The sequence below is a fragment of the Rhineura floridana genome, chromosome 5 (genome assembly GCF_030035675.1).
Source record: "Rhineura floridana isolate rRhiFlo1 chromosome 5, rRhiFlo1.hap2, whole genome shotgun sequence".
NCBI classification, from domain to species: Eukaryota; Metazoa; Chordata; class Lepidosauria; order Squamata; family Rhineuridae; genus Rhineura; species Rhineura floridana.
In genome coordinates, this window is record NC_084484.1 from 64,003,373 (window position 1) to 64,021,563 (window position 18,191).

The 18,191-nt window shown below is 42.9% G+C and overlaps 1 protein-coding gene across 3 annotated transcripts in view; it reads left to right on the forward strand.

The window, feature by feature from the left end:
* Positions 1-18: 18 nt before the first annotated feature.
* LOC133384971 (cohesin subunit SA-2-like) overlaps positions 19-18,191 on the forward strand; it is an 80,771-nt gene continuing 62,598 nt past the window's right edge. For 2 of the 3 annotated variants that reach the window (XM_061626997.1, XM_061627000.1), the window contains exons 1-7: positions 19-164; positions 5,498-5,592; positions 10,410-10,494; positions 12,048-12,194; positions 12,305-12,401; positions 13,675-13,751; positions 14,354-14,425. In XM_061626997.1, coding sequence (XP_061482981.1) covers positions 5,549-5,592; positions 10,410-10,494; positions 12,048-12,194; positions 12,305-12,401; positions 13,675-13,751; positions 14,354-14,425 — 522 coding nt within the window. In that variant the 5' untranslated portion in view covers positions 19-164; positions 5,498-5,548. Of the gene's footprint in view, positions 216-5,497; positions 5,593-10,409; positions 10,495-12,047; positions 12,195-12,304; positions 12,402-13,674; positions 13,752-14,353; positions 14,426-18,191 lie in introns of all 3 variants that reach the window. The other variant, XM_061626998.1, reaches the window with a different exon arrangement.

Consider the following 18,191-nt stretch of genomic DNA (forward strand, 5'->3'; position numbering starts at 1 on the left):
ATGCAAGCAGGGCTCGGAAGTTCTTGGGACTGATCGCGTCGTGAGACAAGCAGCGGTTGTAGGCGGGTTTATGCGGCTCTGCTGCTTTGATTGACGTCAGGGCCGAACCGCTTCCTTCTTGTCAGAACCGGGCCGCGAACTGGGCCGTTGCAGCCCGTAGGAAGGTAGGGGACGCCCGCGCGGTTAGTGTTGCGGTGAGGAGGATCGTGTCTTTGGTATGCTTTACCTGTCTTGTTGTGCACGCTGTGGGCGCTCAGTCCGCGGTATATGCAATCGGCATCCCATTTAATTTCATGCTATGGTCGCTTTTCCTTTTCCTTTTTGTGCAGCGAATTTCTCTTCCCTCCTCCTCACGCTTCTTTTTACTCAAGTTCATATTGCAGCCTCTCAATGTATTCTTCCTCTCGTGCTGTCATCTATTTATTTCAAGGTTCCTGAGTTTCTAACATGGCAAAAATTTAACAGCTGGAGCTTTTCCTATTCTCCCGCCCCCGTATGAAATCTGTACCTGTTGATTTTCTGCCTGTTATGCTGTTAAATATACAAGAGCTCTACCCCGCACGACCAAAGGTGGAAATCTCATCCTTTTGTTTGGGAATACTTTTTGCATCCAAATCTACCTTACAATGCATCTTACACATTTCCAAATACCCGCTTTGCATTGCCATCCATGGCAAACCAGTCTGAAATTCATTCTGTATTTTGATTGCACTTTCATTTGGTTTTCACACATGAAAAGTTTCCTATAATTAATTATGTGTTCTGTTGCAAACAGGTACAGGCTTTTCAAAAAAGGGATTTTTTTGCAGTAACATGTCTCTCTCTATCATATTTCATCATAACACCTGAAGCAATGGTTTAAAGAAAAGGAGATGTAGAATGAACTTCCTGATTAAAAGGGCATTTTGCCAGCGGAGAAATCTTATTAGGGTGGGACAGCTGGTATAGCACAGTGGGGAGGACAGCCTGGCTGGATCCTGAGCTGGCCCTGCTGCTGTTGCATGATCATGGGAAGGGTGTTTCTTTACCACCCCCTTCCTTTGGAAGATTTATAAGGAGTTGTTGCAGGACTGGGATTCTGAATAACGGCACGGCAGGGGTGTTTTTAGGAGCAAAATGAAACTGTCTGATACTCTTTTATTTTGGCTATTGTCAGAAAGTGTAATGTTGCCTGCCCAGAGATTTAATGTCACTATGTTTACAGTACTGAAAAGTTGTTTTTGTTTGCTGTTTTATTTGCTGTTATGTTCCTGTTTTATTATTTTGTTTTTGTAATTGTTGATTTTGAGAAATATTTCTGTTCACTTTCTTGTAAGCCACTTTGAGCATGATTTTTTATGGAAAGGCGGCATACAAATAAATGATGAATGATTGATAGATGATGGCAGGGCTGTGGAGTCGGTACACCATACCTTCAACTCTGACTCTGACTCCTCTATTTTTCTACTGTCCGACTCCGACTCCTACTCCACCCAAAATTGCTTCTTGTCAATCAAAATTTATTTGGAAGTCGGAGTTGGTACATTGCTTCCGACTCCACCCAAAATTGCTCCCGACTCCAACTCCAACTCCACAACTCCGACTCCACAGCCCTGGATGATGGCAACACTAATGATCTAGGGTTTTGATTGTAGCCTAATTCTCCAACCACTAGGAAAGCCAACTTATTTGGCTTACATTGATTTTCTGTCATCTGCTTTCTATCCAAAATATCTGGTTCTGCTAATACAAATAAAAACTGTTGTGTTTTCCTATTTTACACTTCCAATGAAGCCTGTGACATTAGAATTCGGGATATGTGTTATAAGTCAGATTTTTAAGTTTTCAAAGACTATTTTGCTACAGGGGGCCTCTGTGTAACCTGAAACTCTAATACATAAGAATATTGAACTTTGTATAGTATTTTCCTGTGTTCGGGATGCTTCACGTACATTATATAGTTGTTATCCTTAAACACCCTTTAAGGCAGGGATGACTAATCCCCACTTTGGAAGCCTGATCTGTCCAGAGTGGTTTAACAATAAATCTCTCTTCCCAATTCTGGGAATAGTAGCTCTGTGAGGGAATAGGGGTCTCCTAACAACTCTCAGCACTCTTCACAAACTACAGTTCCCAGGATTCTTTGGGAGGGAGGAAGCGATGACTACTAAAAGTGGAATAGTAGTGTTTTAAATGTATATTGCAGATATGGCCTAGGAGTAACTTGTTTGATGGTACCTAGTGAGTTCATGGCAGAGGTGAGATTTGAACTGGAGACTTCCTGGTTCGTAACTCGCTCACATAGCCACTATGCTACACTAGCTCCCTAGTTAATTCACATCTATATCTACAACAATTTCTATCTTAATATACAAAATATCTATAGAGAAGAATACATTAACATGCTGATGCTCAGAAATGCTAAGAAACAGTGTTTATGCGTACGTCACAATATTGTTGTGAAGAGATAATATGACAACTCTGGTGGAGTAAATGGGGCTTTTTGAAGCAAATACAAATGTGATATGTAGACTAGAAACATCTTCCAAGGATGAGTTCTGTGGTATCCAAAAGCTTGAATGCTGCGTGCAGAATAATGGAGGTCTTCATAAATGATTGTTAACTTTTGGTATTGGGGGATCTCAACATTCATGCTGAGGCTGCTTTATCTGGAGCAGCTCAGGACTTCATGACCTCCATGACAGCCATGGGGCTGTCTCAATTTGTTACTGGCCCTACGCATGTGTTGGGGCACACTCTGGACTTGATTTTTGCCACTGGATTAGGGGATGGTGATCTGAGAGTGAGGGATTTTTCATCTATTCCTTTGTCATGGTCAGATCACCGCCTATTAAGGTTTAGACTTACACTGTTTTCTCCCCTCTGCAAGGGTGGAGGACCAATTAAGATGGTCCGTCCCCGGAGACTAATGAATCCTGAGGGTTTTCTGATGGCTCTAGGGAATTTTCCGGCTGATAGAATTGACGGTCCTGTTGAAACCCTGGCCATGCTGTGGAATACGGAAATGGCCCGGGCAGTTGACACGATCGCCCCGGTGCGCCCTCTCCGTTGCAGAGCTCAATTGGCTCCCTGGTTTACTCCGGAGCTAAGAGTGATGAAGCAAGAAAGGAGACGGCTTGAGTGCAAATGGAGGCGAACTCCTGACGGCTGTAATCATGCACTTGTGAAGCTCTCTACCAAACTCTATGTGAAGGCAGTGAGAGCAGCAAAGAAGCAATACTTTGCTGTCTCTATTCAGTCATCCCTTAACCGCCCAGCGGAACTTTATAAAGTTGTCCGGGGACTTTTACACTCTGGTCCCCAGGAAGCAATAACACCATCAATTGCCCGCTGTAATGAGTTTGCGCGACACTTTCGTGATAAGATCATGAACATCCGCCGGGACCTTGACTCCATTATTGTAGCAGTTGATCCTAATGAGGTATCCAGAGCACAGTCTTGTCCTGTTTTATTGGATGAGTTTCAGTTGGTACAGCTCGAGGATGTGGACAAGGTGCTTGGACAGGTGCGGGCGACCACTTCTGCTCTGGATCCTTGCCCCTCATGGCTAATAAAAGCTAGCAGGAATGGAACAGCCGGCTGGGCCAAGGAGGTGATTAATGCCTCTTTACGAGAGGGAGTGGTCCCACCCTGCCTGAAACAGGCGGTGGTGAGACCGCTCCTAAAAAAATCCTCCTTGGACCCTGATAATTTGGACAACTATAGGCCAGTAGCAAATGTCCCATTCCTGGGCAAGGTTCTAGAGCGTGTGGTCGCTCGCCAACTCCAGGCTCTCTTGGATGAAACTGATTATCTAGACCCATTTCAATCGGGCTTTCGGCCGGGGTTTGGTACAGAAACGGCCTTGGTCGCCCTGTATGATGACCTCTGTCGGGAGAAAGACAGAGGGAGTGTAACTCTGTTGGTTCTCCTTGATCTCTCAGCGGCGTTTGATACCATCGACCATGGTATCCTTCTGGAGCGACTTACGGATTTAGGAGTGGGAGGCACTGCTTGGCGGTGGCTCTGCTCCTATCTCGGGAATCGTCTCCAGAAGGTGATGCTGGGGGAACATTACTCGAGTCCCTGGGTACTCCAATATGGGGTCCCGCAGGGTTCAGTTCTGTCCCCCATGCTTTTTAATATCTATATGAAGCCGCTGGGTGAGGTCATCAGGAGTTTTGGAGTGCGTTTCCAGCAATATGCTGATGATACGCAGCTCTACTACTCCTTTTCATCTTCCTCAGGTGAGGCTGTTGATGTACTAGACCGCTGCCTGGCCGCGATAATGGGCTGGATGAGAGCTAATAAACTGAAACTCAATCCTAACAAGACTGAGATGCTGTTGGTGGGAGGACCCTCTGCCCAGATGGTTGACGTTCGACCTGTCCTAGATGGGGTTACACTCCCCCTAAAGGAACAGGTACGTAGTTTGGGGGTCTTATTAGATCCGCTTCTGTCACTTGAGGCTCAGGTAGCCTCGGTGGCACGGAATGCATTCTACCAGCTCCGGCTGGTAGCCCAACTACGACCCTATTTGAGCAAGGAGCATCTTGCCTCAGTTATCCATGCTATGGTAACCTCTAGATTGGACTACTGTAATGCACTCTACGTGGGGCTACCTATGAAGACGGTTCGGAAACTTCAGCTAGTGCAAAATGCTGCGGCCAGAGTTCTCACTGGGACAAAGAAATTTGACCATATAACACCTGTCCTGGCGCAGCTGCACTGGCTACCGATATGTTTCCGGGCCAGATTCAAAGTGTTGGTTCTTACCTATAAAGCCCTAAACGGCATCGGACCGCAATACCTGATGGAGCGCCTCTCTCGCTATGTACCTACCCGTTCACTACGCTCGACGTCAAAGGCCCTTCTCCGGGTCCCAACCCATAAAGAGGCCCGGAGATCAACAACTAGATCTAGGGCCTTCTCGGTGGTGGCCCCCGAACTATGGAATGCCCTCCCAGACGAGATACGCCTGGCGCCTTCTCTGTTATCTTTTCGGCGCCAGGTAAAAACTTACCTTTTCGCCCAGGCTTTTTAAATTTTGTAAATTTTTAAATATTTTAATTTAACATTTTAAACTTAATATGATCTTAATTTAAATCTCAATGGCAATTTTATTAATGTTTTATAATTGTACTATATATATATATATTTTCCACACTTGCTCATATTTTAATTGTGATTTTATTTGTTGTACACCGCCCTGAGAGCTTTCTGCTATAGGGCGGTCTAGAAATGTAATTAAATAAATAAATAAAATAAATAAATTTTTGTCTTTTAGGATCATTCATAAACAATGCCCACAGGATTTCCATCTTAACCATGCTGCTAAAATATAACTATAGTGTTATGTTTTGGAATTGCTGCTGTTAACATATCTTATTTTTAAATGTCTATAATTGTATGGTATGTCTTGTCTACCTCTTTGATTCTGTACAGTTTTGCTCCTCTGATGAGAGCTAAAGAAAATGAATTTGAATTTCTGCTGCATATTTTCTTTTTCATGCTGAAGTGTCTGATCAGGTGAACCTACTTTCTGTGCTGCTGAAAGGATGTAGTGGAAATGATAGCAGAGCTCAATTCTGTTGCCAATCTCCCTAACCACAAGTAAGATCTTAACATAGTGTACAAAATATTACCTTGCTTTTTTGAAAAGTTCATGGCATGTGTTTCCTGTTTTTTTAAAGTAGTGGGTTGATGTTTGTGCTCAGGAGGGGTGTATGTGTGTATTTGTAAATGCTTGTTGATTTTTAATGTTAATATACATATATTTTAATATTTAATGTATTTTAATGTAATTTTAAATTGGCTGACGGGCAGCATAAAAAAAGCAATCGTACTTGTTCATATGGAGGCGTATGCCCCCTCTCCCTCTCTTCCACTACTTTTCCTCTGCAAATTGCCTCCCTCCAGGAGATGCTTTGGAACACAGAAGAAGCTCTCAAGCTAGTGTTACACATGGCTGCAATGTAATGGGTAGTCTGGGCGGGACCATCTCCAAGTTTTATGGGGCACTGGGCAAAGAGCCTTCTGGTGGACCCTCTCATTTGCCAGTGACAGATGTAGTGGGCTTGCTCAGCAGCAATGTTACAGGGGCACAGTGATGTTACAGCACTGCTCAGGGCACTGGACTAGATTTTTATTAAGGGGTCCAAATCAGGCATCCTCAGTGGGCCCTGCTGGGTCACTGGGGCTGTGGCAGCTGCCCAAGGATGCCAGGTGCCTATGCCATGCCTGAGTTTTGCCTTTATACATAGATATGCTGCAAGTAAAATGCTGGTTTAATCATCACCTCTTGTGCTTCAGATGGGCTTCTTGCCTCAACTTTTTTTTAAATTAAAGTGTCATATACTTAGTCAGTTTTTATTAATTTTTAAATAAATTAATTTTAATTTATATTAATTTTTAACATACTATTTTTTTTTAAATAAACATTTTAAAAAGAGTTGCAAAACTACTCCAGGTGTAGTGGAGTGAGTGAGGGAGGTGGAGAATGTGTTGGTGATGTCATGACTGCTAACCAAAGGTGCTTTCAGTGGTCAGGTTTTCTCTGAATCATGGTGAAAACTTGAACATTTAGTTTCAGAACTCACCCTTGCCTAGAAACAGGTACCTTAGTACAGAAAATGATTAGGGTATTTTCAAATGAACCCCACTGCTCTTAAAATGTCACATCTGTTTTCACTTTAATACACGTACAAACACGCACAATCAGGTACATTTTTCTTGCTCACGTGCACACAGCCTCTCATACATTTTCACATGTATAGAAAATCATACTCTATTTTTCTTTCTCACATGCATACACATACCTACTCTTTATTACTCATGCACTGGTTTTCTCTCTGTCATATGTAGACACTTGTATTTTCTTCTGCACATGGAAACATAGATGCTTGTATTATTTATTTTATACTGTATATCAAGAGGAATATCCATATTTTAGTGCTTTTATTATTTGTTTGTCACCCTGGGCTCCCTTTGGGAGGAAGGGCAGGATATAAATTTAATAAATAATAATAATAATAAAAACTCTTACCTAAGAGCTATACATATCAAAACCAGCATAACATAATAAGATAAAAGTTAAGACCATCAGGAATCAGATAACCTAAAAACTAGGTTTCTCTTGATTACTTACACAAGTTCACTTTCCCCGTAACTGGGTAGCAACGGAAGAATAAAGTTCTGATTGTCTACACCTCTAGGCAGTTAAAAGAAACATGGAAAGTAAAGAGAAATATCTTTTTATCTTTGCATGCTACCATTTTCATAATTAGCAATTTTCTCCCTTGGACAATTTGTCTGCATTTGTTTTGGATTTTTTTAGATGTTTTGATTGTTTTATCACTTGTGTGTTTGCTGCCCTGGGCCCCTTTTGGAGGAAGGGTGGAATATAAATTTAATCATAATTTGTTTTGGGACAGTACTAGCTGCTGAAGTCATCTCTGGCCAGGTGGTAGGTTGATATGTGACAGGGGGAATCTTACTCAGCAGTGAAGTGAACCCAGCAGTTGCTCTGTTTCCATGAATCATGTTTCCACCTCATTTAAAAAAAAAATCCATAGGAGAGAGGTCATGGAGACAAGACTACCACAAAAGCAAAGTGATCCATGGAGAATTCAAGTGGAGAGGGCTGATATTCTCCCATCCGTGGAATGTTGGCTGCATCCAAATCTGTTTACATTGTGCTTCTATTTCTCTCCTCTAGTAGTAGATGCTTCTCCCCCCTCACCTAGCAGTATTTTCTACTACTCCACAAAGAAATCCAGCTTCACCTTCATTGCAAATACTAGGTTGTGTCTGGCGCTGTGTGAGCGGCATTTCCCAAGGGACCCCAAAATCTGCTTCAGATGGTCCCCCAATCCTCTGGGGCAGATTTTGAGGGTGTGTGTGGGGGCTGCATGAGAGGAGAGGTGTGGGAAGTTCCGTTGTGCAAGCGGAAGTCTCTTGTGTGAGCGGAATGGCAGCACTGGATACAACTCACTGTCCATATTTCCTTTAATCCATTCTTAGTCCACAAAACAAAAGCTGCAGATTTTCCTTACTTTTCCTTAAGTGAGTGGCAAGCATGTGTGTGTACTTCACTGGTACGAAGGATCGCCAGCAGATTAATATATTCCTTGACATTTTTAAACAGGCTTTGAAGATCCATCTCTCCTCTGCCTTTAGGGGTCAGTTTTAATTGTGCTGCAGAAAGGGCATTGGTTCTTGAGCCAGTCTTACTGCAGATGTTAACTTACTCAACAATGCTAAGATAGTTGTGTTATCATCAATTACTGCTGTTGTAAAGGATCATTATGCTTATTCTGCATGCATTTAAGCTTGAATTGAATTGTTACAGGCTATACTTTTTGCATTTCTTTGCCATTTAACTTTCATTTTTTTCCTTTTCACCCATGTGTATATATATCTACCTACTGAAGATTACCCTTCATGCATCTAATGAAGTGGATTCTTGTCCACAAAAGCTTATGCTGTAATAAATTTGGTGCCACAAGACTTTTTGTTGTTTTTAATTTTACATATATGCATCATAAGACAGTGCCCTATTCTGGTCTGTTTAGGCTGGAACTATCTACTCTTTTTGGCAGTTGCTTTTTGAGTTCTCAGGGGTAGGTCTTTCTCCAGCCTGCTACTTGAGATTTTTCTTGCTTGTCAGGGATGAAATCTGGGACCTTCTACATGCAAAGCATGTATCTTCTCCTGGTTTTTATTGATGAAATAGCTGCAACCCAAACATATACGTAAGAACTTCTTGCTTTGAAACATACGTAACTTGCTATGTGGGAAGAAGCAGTGGTGACTGATGTCCATTGGGATTGGTCGAGTGGAAGGAGGCCAATAGTAGGCAGAGCCAGAACTAATAATAGGCAGAGCCAGAGCCAGTGACAAGCAGAGCTGACTAATTCTGGTTTTGTCCCCATCCTGTGTCCCTGCTGAGTTCTGCAAAGGCAACACTGAGACTAAGGGCAGCATCTAAATAATTGCACAAGTGGAACCATTTCACCTTGCACAACGGGACTGTTGCCCCTTTCCTCCCACTGCATGTACCCTGTGGCATCCCCAAATCTGCTCTAGAGGGTTGGGGAAAACCCCACAAACAGATTTAGGGGCAGAGCAGGGAAAGGAGATGAGGCGAATGTTCCTGGTGCTGATGGAACATTTGCTTTAGTGCTACATTAAATTCAGCCCAATGGAGGAGGAAGGTGGCAACCAGGTCCACCCCTTGCTTGTAAGTAAGGAGGCAGGCAGGTGGAGGTTGGATGAGGGCAGATTGATGTTGGTGGGGCAATACCCCATTTGCCCTAATAGAACAGCCTCAACTAGAAGAAGTGAGGAAATGTAGAGTAAAATTGTGAGTCAACGGTATACATTTATGATAATTTGGGTGAGGCAGGCAGTGTTTAGATCTGCTACTTCTTTGTTCTAATAAACAGCGCAAGTCTGAACAAGTAAGCTAGCCTGTGTACTAGTCCATGCTGCCTTAAATACGAGCTTTAACACTTAACAAAAGCATAGGGATTTTTTTTTAAAAAAAGTGGGCCAACAAACTGAGGTTATTAAAAAAAAAAAACTACAAAACTTTAGTGTATGGTGGATTTCAAAGTGGTGTCACTGAGATGCCTTTGGAGTATGCGGCAAACTAAATGTTACACAGGAAATATGTGAACAGTTTCCTGTTTATGTACACGTTTTAAATGAAAACTTGGAGTGGAAGAGTGATGAGGAGAGGAGGTACTTAACTCTGTTCTCTTGTGCCTTTTAAAAAAAATGCTGGCTGACATCCAATAATGTCTGCCTGCTTGCACAACAGAAATCTACATGCGCAATGGGATTTCCAAATTATCTTCTTCCCTATCCAGCTCCCTGCATGCCCCAAAGTCTGCTCCAGAGCAAATTTTGGGGGTGCATGCCAGACTGCAGGGGGAGAAGAGGAAGGTGAAGCCCCATTGTGTGAGCAGATGCCTGACTGTAGTACATTGGATCTTTCACTCTCCCTACGTTGCTTTGCCTGCCATGGTGAAAAAGATAAGGGGAACGTATTTCTTTTCCTTCATGGAGGAAGAAAGCAACTGTTTGGAGTTTTTAGTGGAGAAATGGCAGAAGGGAAAAGGGGTTAGCAGCCTTTTTGCTCCTGATTGCAGCCTCTTGCTGTTGCTTTTCATTCAAAAGAAGTTGGGAGACTGTTCCCGTGACTTTTGCATAACATCTAGTTTGGTCCTATGTTATTTGTAGTTGCAGCTACACAAGATCATGGATAACCTTGATACTATCAGGAGGACAAATGGTCATGAATGCGCAATAAAAAGGATGTCTTGAGGGCCCCCTAGAATAGCAGCATCTGTTCCTTTAAGTCCTTAACTCAAGTTAGATTTCTCTCTTTCTTCATATGATATTTATTTTCTTTTTAATGACTCAAGAGAAAATGGGATCCATGATGAGATTGTCCCTGAATCTACAGCACAGAATGGGAGTTGTTTGAGAAATGGCAAGATCAAAACTTTTGTAAGTTTCTGTTATGTTCACTAATTTCACTAAATGGACAGAAGAAAAAGGAATGGGGGTTTCCTGGGTCTCCTTGATGTATTGTACGTGTAACTTGGGGATAGACTGGGAATCCTGTCTATTTGAAATGACATTGATTTGCAATGAATGAGATATGTTTTCCAAAATGGGTGAATATTAATATTTCCATGCAAATGGAAATGCTGACAGTCACAGATAATTTTTGTAAATGTCCATAAATAGATGCCCCCGCCCAATCTTTCAGGCATTCGCAAGTGGATGATGAATATTGGTGACTATCAACATTCACCATTGAATTTACACATTCACAGCATTTATCTGATATAGAGATGACCTATTGGCTTCCTCACAACTCTTATGACTCTGCACTTTCCCTCTGATTGGGGTATATGTAGTTGAAATTATGTACTTTTTGGTGTCATAAACCTTAAGTCAGTTTACTCTGCAAGATTAAGGATTGGTTGACTTGACACATGCATGTTCATCATTAGATTACTGAGCATGTGGGCCTGATTCAGACACATGGTTACTGTCTTAATTTAGTGGGGACTGGTCTTTGGGAGACCGTGCACCAAGTACCACAGTCCTGTTCCTACCATGTGAAAGATGGTACCATGAGCCCAAATGTCTGAACTGGGGCCTAGGCCCCATCTGCACTGTGCATTTAAAGCAGTATCATACCACTTGAAACAGTCATGGCTTTCCCAAAAGTGTCCTGCAAACTGTTGTTTAAGGGTGCTGAGAGTTGTTAGGAGACCCCTATTCCCCTCACAGAGCTACAGTTCCCAGAGTTGCCTGGGAAGAGGGATTGACTGTTAAACTACTGTGGGAATTGTAGCTTTCTGAGGGGAAGAGGGGTCTTCTAACAGCCCTCAGCACACTTAATAAACTACCGTTCCCAGGATTCTTTGATGGAAGCTGTGACTGTTTAAAGTTGTGTGAGGCTGCTTTAAATGCACAGTGCAAATGGGGCCCTACAGCTAAAGGTGTGATTGAAAAGCATTGTGTTTTGAGTGATATGAAGTATTTGACCTCTGATGGTTCATTCACACAGGCAAATCACCACTTAATGCTCCTCTCCTATATCTGGAAGGTTTAACTCATTCTAACATTAAAGCCAGCCACTCCATCAGCTCTGTAACATGAAACATGGGGTGGAAATAGGCAATTGTCTGCACATGGATCCAGGATTTTAAATTGTACGTTGGTATGGGGAAGGCATATCACCAATTTTATATAGTTCTTGTTTTTATACCACATGTCCCATGGCATTCTTTTGGTGATAGTGTGCGGTTAATAAACAACATGTATATTGCATCATTCAAGTGTTTAAACCTCATGCATTTAAGCAAAGCCTTAAATTGGCCCTTTCCCCATCAAAAATAACTAGCACTAATTCTGTATTGTTATCTATACTTTGGATGGCAATTGTACCTACTGTACAAGCATAAGGGGCATTTCGATGACCTGTTTATTGAGTATTTATACTGATTGGTTTTCAGGGAGATAACCTTTCATCTTTATTGCTTTAGAGAGGAAAAAGAAAAATCCGAAAACAATGTGAAAACAGAAGAAGAGGCTCTTCCAGTAGTAGACGGTCAAACCAGCTGCAAAATGGAGAAGTGGTTGAAGCGGTTACCTTATTTGAAGTGGTCAGCATGGGCAGAAGAGCTATGCAGGTATATCTGCTTCCCGGACTGACAGGACATACATTTATTTGTGACAGTGAGAGAATTTGATATTGACTGTTGTGTTTTTTAATCTCTTGCCTTTTTGCAATCTGGTTCAGTCTGTGGTGGATGACTGGGTTGAAGCTTACAAAAAAGATCGAGATGTGGCACTTCTGGATCTTAACAACTTCTTCATTCAGTGCTCTGGTTGTCAAGGTAAATATATTTCCTATGCTTTGTGAGGTACGGCAGGCAAAGGTTGTTCTGAGTGAAGCTAATTTATTTGGTGGTCCTCTTATTCAGAATTTGGGATGTATTTGCTGATGTGTGGCAAATCCACATAGGCAGATGGAACCCAGATCCTGAATTTAGAACTGCAGAAGCATAAAAATGTAGAAGAAAAGGGGAAAAATGGAGAAAATAGATGAGAATAGTCACATAGCGCAAATAGATATGTTTACAAACTGTCTTAATACAGCAAAGAATATAATCATTCACACAAAAAAATGTGGCTTCGCAAATCAGAAATATTGGCTGCTTTCATATGTAATGCTACTGTATTTTAGTGCAAGGCCAGGCTGTGATGCCCTCCAGATGTTTTTGGACTGCAACTCCCATCAGCCTCAGCCAGCGTGGCCAGTGGTCAGGGATGTGAGTTGGAGTCCAAAATCATCTGGAGGGCACCAATATGTTGGGTATCCCTGGTTTAAGCACTACCTGCATGACCTGGAATGAGTGAGTTACCAGGCTTGACCTCGTGTACTCCTCTCCTCTTCCTGCACAGCTGGGAAAAGGACTTCACTTGTGTTTAGTTTCACTGTTGCAGAAACTTGGTTGCCTGTTGTTTATAATCTGGTGCCCATGGTTTAGCATAAAGTTTGGTAATTTCAAAACGTGCTAACTTCAAACCATGCTTGTTTAATTAACCAGTGTTTGTCATAAACCAAAACCACGGTATCTGGTTTGAACACAAAGGCAAGTGGAGATTAGGGGAAAGTGACACTAATCGCTGCTAAAGTCCTTTTCCTAGCAGTGCGGTAGGAGTCTGAGAGTTCGAGGCTTTGCTGATGCTCATTCCAACTTGTGCATGCAGACTAAACTATGGTGTAGTTTTATGTATGAACGCATTGACTTGTGTTTATGTAAGTCTTTTGAATACATTACTCTTGTATATTGAATGAGTAATTGTGGAAAACGTTCCTAGGGACTGCAGTCTTATAAACACTTACCTGAGAGTGAGAACCATTGAATTCAGTGGCACTTCTGATTAGACATGCGTAGGATTGTGCTGTATGTTTACAATGAAAGCTGGTGATTTGGTAAAGGGAAAGTAAACTAATTTTAGAAAAAAATGGAAGACTGTGTCTTATAACTGATTTCCTGATTTCCGAATAATGCATAGTCAAAAATCCTGTTTTAAAATAAGGTTTATATGTATGTTGACATACTGTGTTCAGTTTAATTCTCATTTCTATTGTTACTTCCATAGGAGTGGTTACAGCAGAGATGTTCCAAAGTTCACAGAACTGTGATGTGATGCAGAAAATGACAGAGACATTTGATGAGGTAAGTTCTTCTTGTACGGGAACACTGTTTCAAGCTGTTGAGTGTTGATCATCTTACTGGAAAGTCTTATAAAAATTCTTTACATGTATATAGCTGCCCATCAATCAATATTTTATGCCATACAATGCTTCTTAATGAAATATTAAATCAGAAAACCTCTGATTCAAAAAATGTTTAATTAATCACTGCTTCAAACAGTGGTTTAATATTCTGGCATGTTGTGAAGTTGGTAACCAGGGTTTTGCAGTTTGGACAAAATGCTTAATTGCTTGTGCTGCAAAGGGAGGAGTGAAGGAGTTATGTGCATGGTCAAAAGGCTCATTTAGATCTTTTCTTATTAAACTGAAATATATGATTGTCCAAACACGGTACATGTGGAGAGTGGGTGTTGTGATGGGTGTGGCTTGGCACAAAGATAGCAGCCCTGTGCTGTGACACCTGGTTCCACCTTTAGTTTCAAATAACTGGAAAATATTGTGCATTCACTCTCTGATATGTCCAAGAAATGCCTGGATTTTATTGTGCACAGTTATCTATGTACCTGTCTGTTATTAGATTAGCTATGCTGTCAATTCTATTTTTCCTTTATATATATTTTGTAGGAAACTGGATTGCAATATAAAAAGTTCATGGCTTATCCCTGGATTTTGACTGTTACTTGGCCAGTGGATATGGTAATTCTAAATTTCTTTTACATTTTGCTTTTCTTGCATGAAATGAAGGGGTCCCAGGCAGTATTACATCCGAACCTACTGGATCAAGATTTCTCTTAACTTTAGCAAGCTTCATGTTTAGATTCTATACCTGCCACAAAACTGGTTCCAGGTTCTTACTGTGTGCATACACCAGTTTTGTGATGTGTAAAACTCAACAGGAGTGTCCTGATTATTCATTTATTGTCATCTCTTGCAGAATTCTTAATAATGCCTCTGCTTCCTCTTTCCATTGGAAAGAGTTGCATAGGAGTATAGGAAGTTGCCTTATACTGAGTCAGGCCATTGGTCCATCAGACTGGAAATGACTCTCTAGGATTTCAGAAAGGATTCTCTCCTAGGCCTGCCTGGAGATGGCAGCGATGAACTTGGGACCATCTGCGTGCAAGGCAGATGCTCTTCCACTGAGCTAAGGCCCTCCTCCATATAACACCCTTCATCTCTCCTCCCATTAACCAAATAGTTAATCAGTACCAGAATTCCCTTCAGGGAGGCAACACATGGGCAATCAATGAGGATTGGCATGAAGCTAAGAATGGAATGCTAATGCCATACGGATAGTAAAAAAACCCTCCATTGCTACTCTACTGGTAGCTCACACTGCCACCTTCAGTCCTCATTATGCACAAAAGAGAGAAAGGTGTGAAGTAATGTTCCGGTGCTGAAGCCAATATGATCTTCTCAGAGCTGATTGTCAAAGCTGTGTCTAATGTTGTTAAAGCTATAGCTAATGTGGCAGTTGCTGTTTGTGCTGACTTTCAGCCACCACAGAGCCATGCACAGGAGGAGTTGTATGGAGACCAATAAGATGCACAGAAGTCTGTGTGCACGAAAGTGGATAGGGAGAAGTTTTTCTCTTTCTCTCATAATACTAGAACCTTTGGCTATCCTGTGAAGCTGAATGTTGAGAGTTTAAGGACAGACAAAAGAAAGTACTTCTTCATGTAGTGCATAGTTAAATAATGGAATTTGCCCCAATAAGAGGTACTGATGACCACCAACTTGGATGGCTTTAAAAGAGGGTTAGACAAATTTGTGGCGAATAAGGCTATGTTTTGCCTCGACTATTGGAGACAGTATGCCTCTCTATACCAGTTGCTGGGAATCTCAAGTGGGGAGAGTGCTGTTGCACTCAGGCCCTGCTTTCAGGCTTCCCATAGACATCTGGTTGGCCACTGTGCAAACAGACTAGATGGACATTTGGCCTGATCCATCAAGCCTTTTCTTATGATTTTGAGCATGCCTTTGAGAGGTTTTTGCAAGTCCGACTTTGAGAAGCGCACTGAAAGTCAGTTTCTGCAGAGTTCTTTACCGTCAGCCACCATGCAGCAGCCTTCATATGTCCAGAAACTGAGTGTGAACAACAACTGTCATTCTGAGGTGGCTCTGAGAATTGACCATTACACAGGATCTTCTAGCACAATGCTGATTTCTTCAACAGTATTACTCTGTGCAGTATGCCTTGGTACCTCGGACTTTTTTGCCATAGTTTGTCATAAATTGAAGTTGAACCCTGAAAAGACAGAGGAATTATATGTTCCAAGTTCTTGAGTCCTGGAAGTGGGAAGATGGCCTGTTCTGGATGGGGTGGCACTCCCCTGGAAGGAGCAGGTCCATAGCTTCAGGGTACTCCTGGATCCAACATTGTCATGGGAGGCTCAGGTGTCTTGGAGTGCCTTTTTCCAGCTCTGTTTTAAACAGCTGCATTGGTTGCCTGCTGGTTTCTGTGCCTAATTCAAGGTGCTCATGTTAGTGTTTAAATGACTTAGGCCCCAAATATCTGAAAAACCACCTGCATCCCTTCAGACCTTCTTGGTGTTAAGATCATCAGATGGGGCCCTCTTGGTAGTTACACCACCCTCAGAAATTCAGGGGGGTGGCAGCCCAGGAAAAGGCTTTCTCTGTGCAGCTCATAAGGTGTAGCTCATTCCCTCCCCATAGAGGTGCATCTGGCACCTTCATTATATCGTTTCTTCATATGCTGAAGATGCCGCTCTTTACCTTGTCCTTTGACATCTGAGGGAGATATTTTTGGGACCCTTCCATTCTTGTGGCTGAAATTTGTTTTAAACTGTTTTTAATACTGTATTTATTTTGCTGTGACCTGCCCTGGGACCTTATGGTGAAGGGCAGGTAATAAATCAAATGAAGCATCCAGAACATGGTCTTGTCCTTATTTATTGGATGAGTTTCAGTCTGTGCAGCTTGAGGATGTTGACAAGATCCTTGGACTGGTGCGGGCGACCACGTCGGTGCTGGATCCTTGCCCCTCTTGGCTGGTGAAAGCTGGTAGGACCGGAACCGCCGACTGGGCCAAGGAGGTAATCAATGCCTCTTTGCGAGAGGGAGTGGTCCCTGACTGCCTAAAAGCGGCGGTAGTGAGACCACTCCTGAAGAAACCCTCCTTGGACCCAGATAACTTGAACAACTATAGACCTGTGGCGAATGTTCCGTTCCTGGGCAAGGTTCTGGAGCGGGTGGTGGCCGACCAGCTCCAGGGGCTCTTGGATGACACTGATTATCTTGATCCGTTTCAATCCGGTTTTAGGCCTGGGTTTGGTACCGAAACAGCCTTGGTCGCCCTGTATGATGACCTTTGTCGGGAGAGGGACAGAGGGAGTGTGATTCTGTTGATTCTCCTTGATCTCTCAGCTGCTTTTGATACCATCGACCATGGTATCCTTCTGGGAAGGCTCACAGAGTTGGGAGTTGGGGGTAATGCTTGGCAGTGGCTCCGCTCCTACTTGGTGGGTCGTCAACAGAAGGTAGTGCTTGGGGAACACTGCTCGATACCCTGGACTCTCCATTGTGGAGTCCCACAGGGATCGGTACTGTCCCCCATGCATCTATATGAAGCCGCTGGGTGCAGTCATCAGGAGTTTTGGAGTGCGTTGTCACCAGTATGCTGATGACACGCAACTCTATTTCTCCTTTTCATCTTCCTCAGGTGAGGCTGTTAACGTACTAAACCGTTGCCTGGCCGCGATAATGGATTGGATGGGAGCTAACAGACTGAAGCTTAATCCAGACAAGACCGAGATGCTGTTAGTGAGTGCCTTCTCTGCCCAGATGGTGGATGTTCACCCTGTTCTGGATGGGGTTACACTCCCCTTGAAAGAACAGGTTCGTAGCTTGGGAGTTCTTAGCGACTCTTCCTTGTCTCTTGAGGCTCAGGTAGCCTCAGTGGCAGGGAATGCTTTCTACCATCTCCGATTGGTAGCCCAGCTACGTCCCTATCTGGACAGTGACGACCTCGCCTCAGTCGTTCATGCTCTGGTAACTTCTAGATTGGACTACTGCAATGCGCTCTACGTTGGGCTGCCCTTGAAAACAGTTCGGAAACTACAGTTAGTCCAGAATGCAGCGGCCAGATTGTTAACGCGGACAAGAAGGTCCGCTCATATTACACCCGTTCTGGCTCGTCTGCACTGGCTTCCTATTTGTTTCCGGGCTAAATTCAAAGTGCCGGTTTTGACCTATAAAGCCTTACACGGCATGGGACCGCAATACCTTGTGGAGCGCCTCTCCCAATATGAAACTACCCGTACACTGCGCTCAACATCTAAGGCCCTCCTCCGAGTACCATCCCATCGAGAAGCTCGGAGGATGGTGACTAGAAATAGGGCCTTTTCGGTTGTGGCTCCCGAACTATGGAATGGTCTCCCTGATGAGGTGCGCCTGGCGCCGATGCTGCTATCTTTTCGGCGCCAGGTGAAAACCTTTTTAT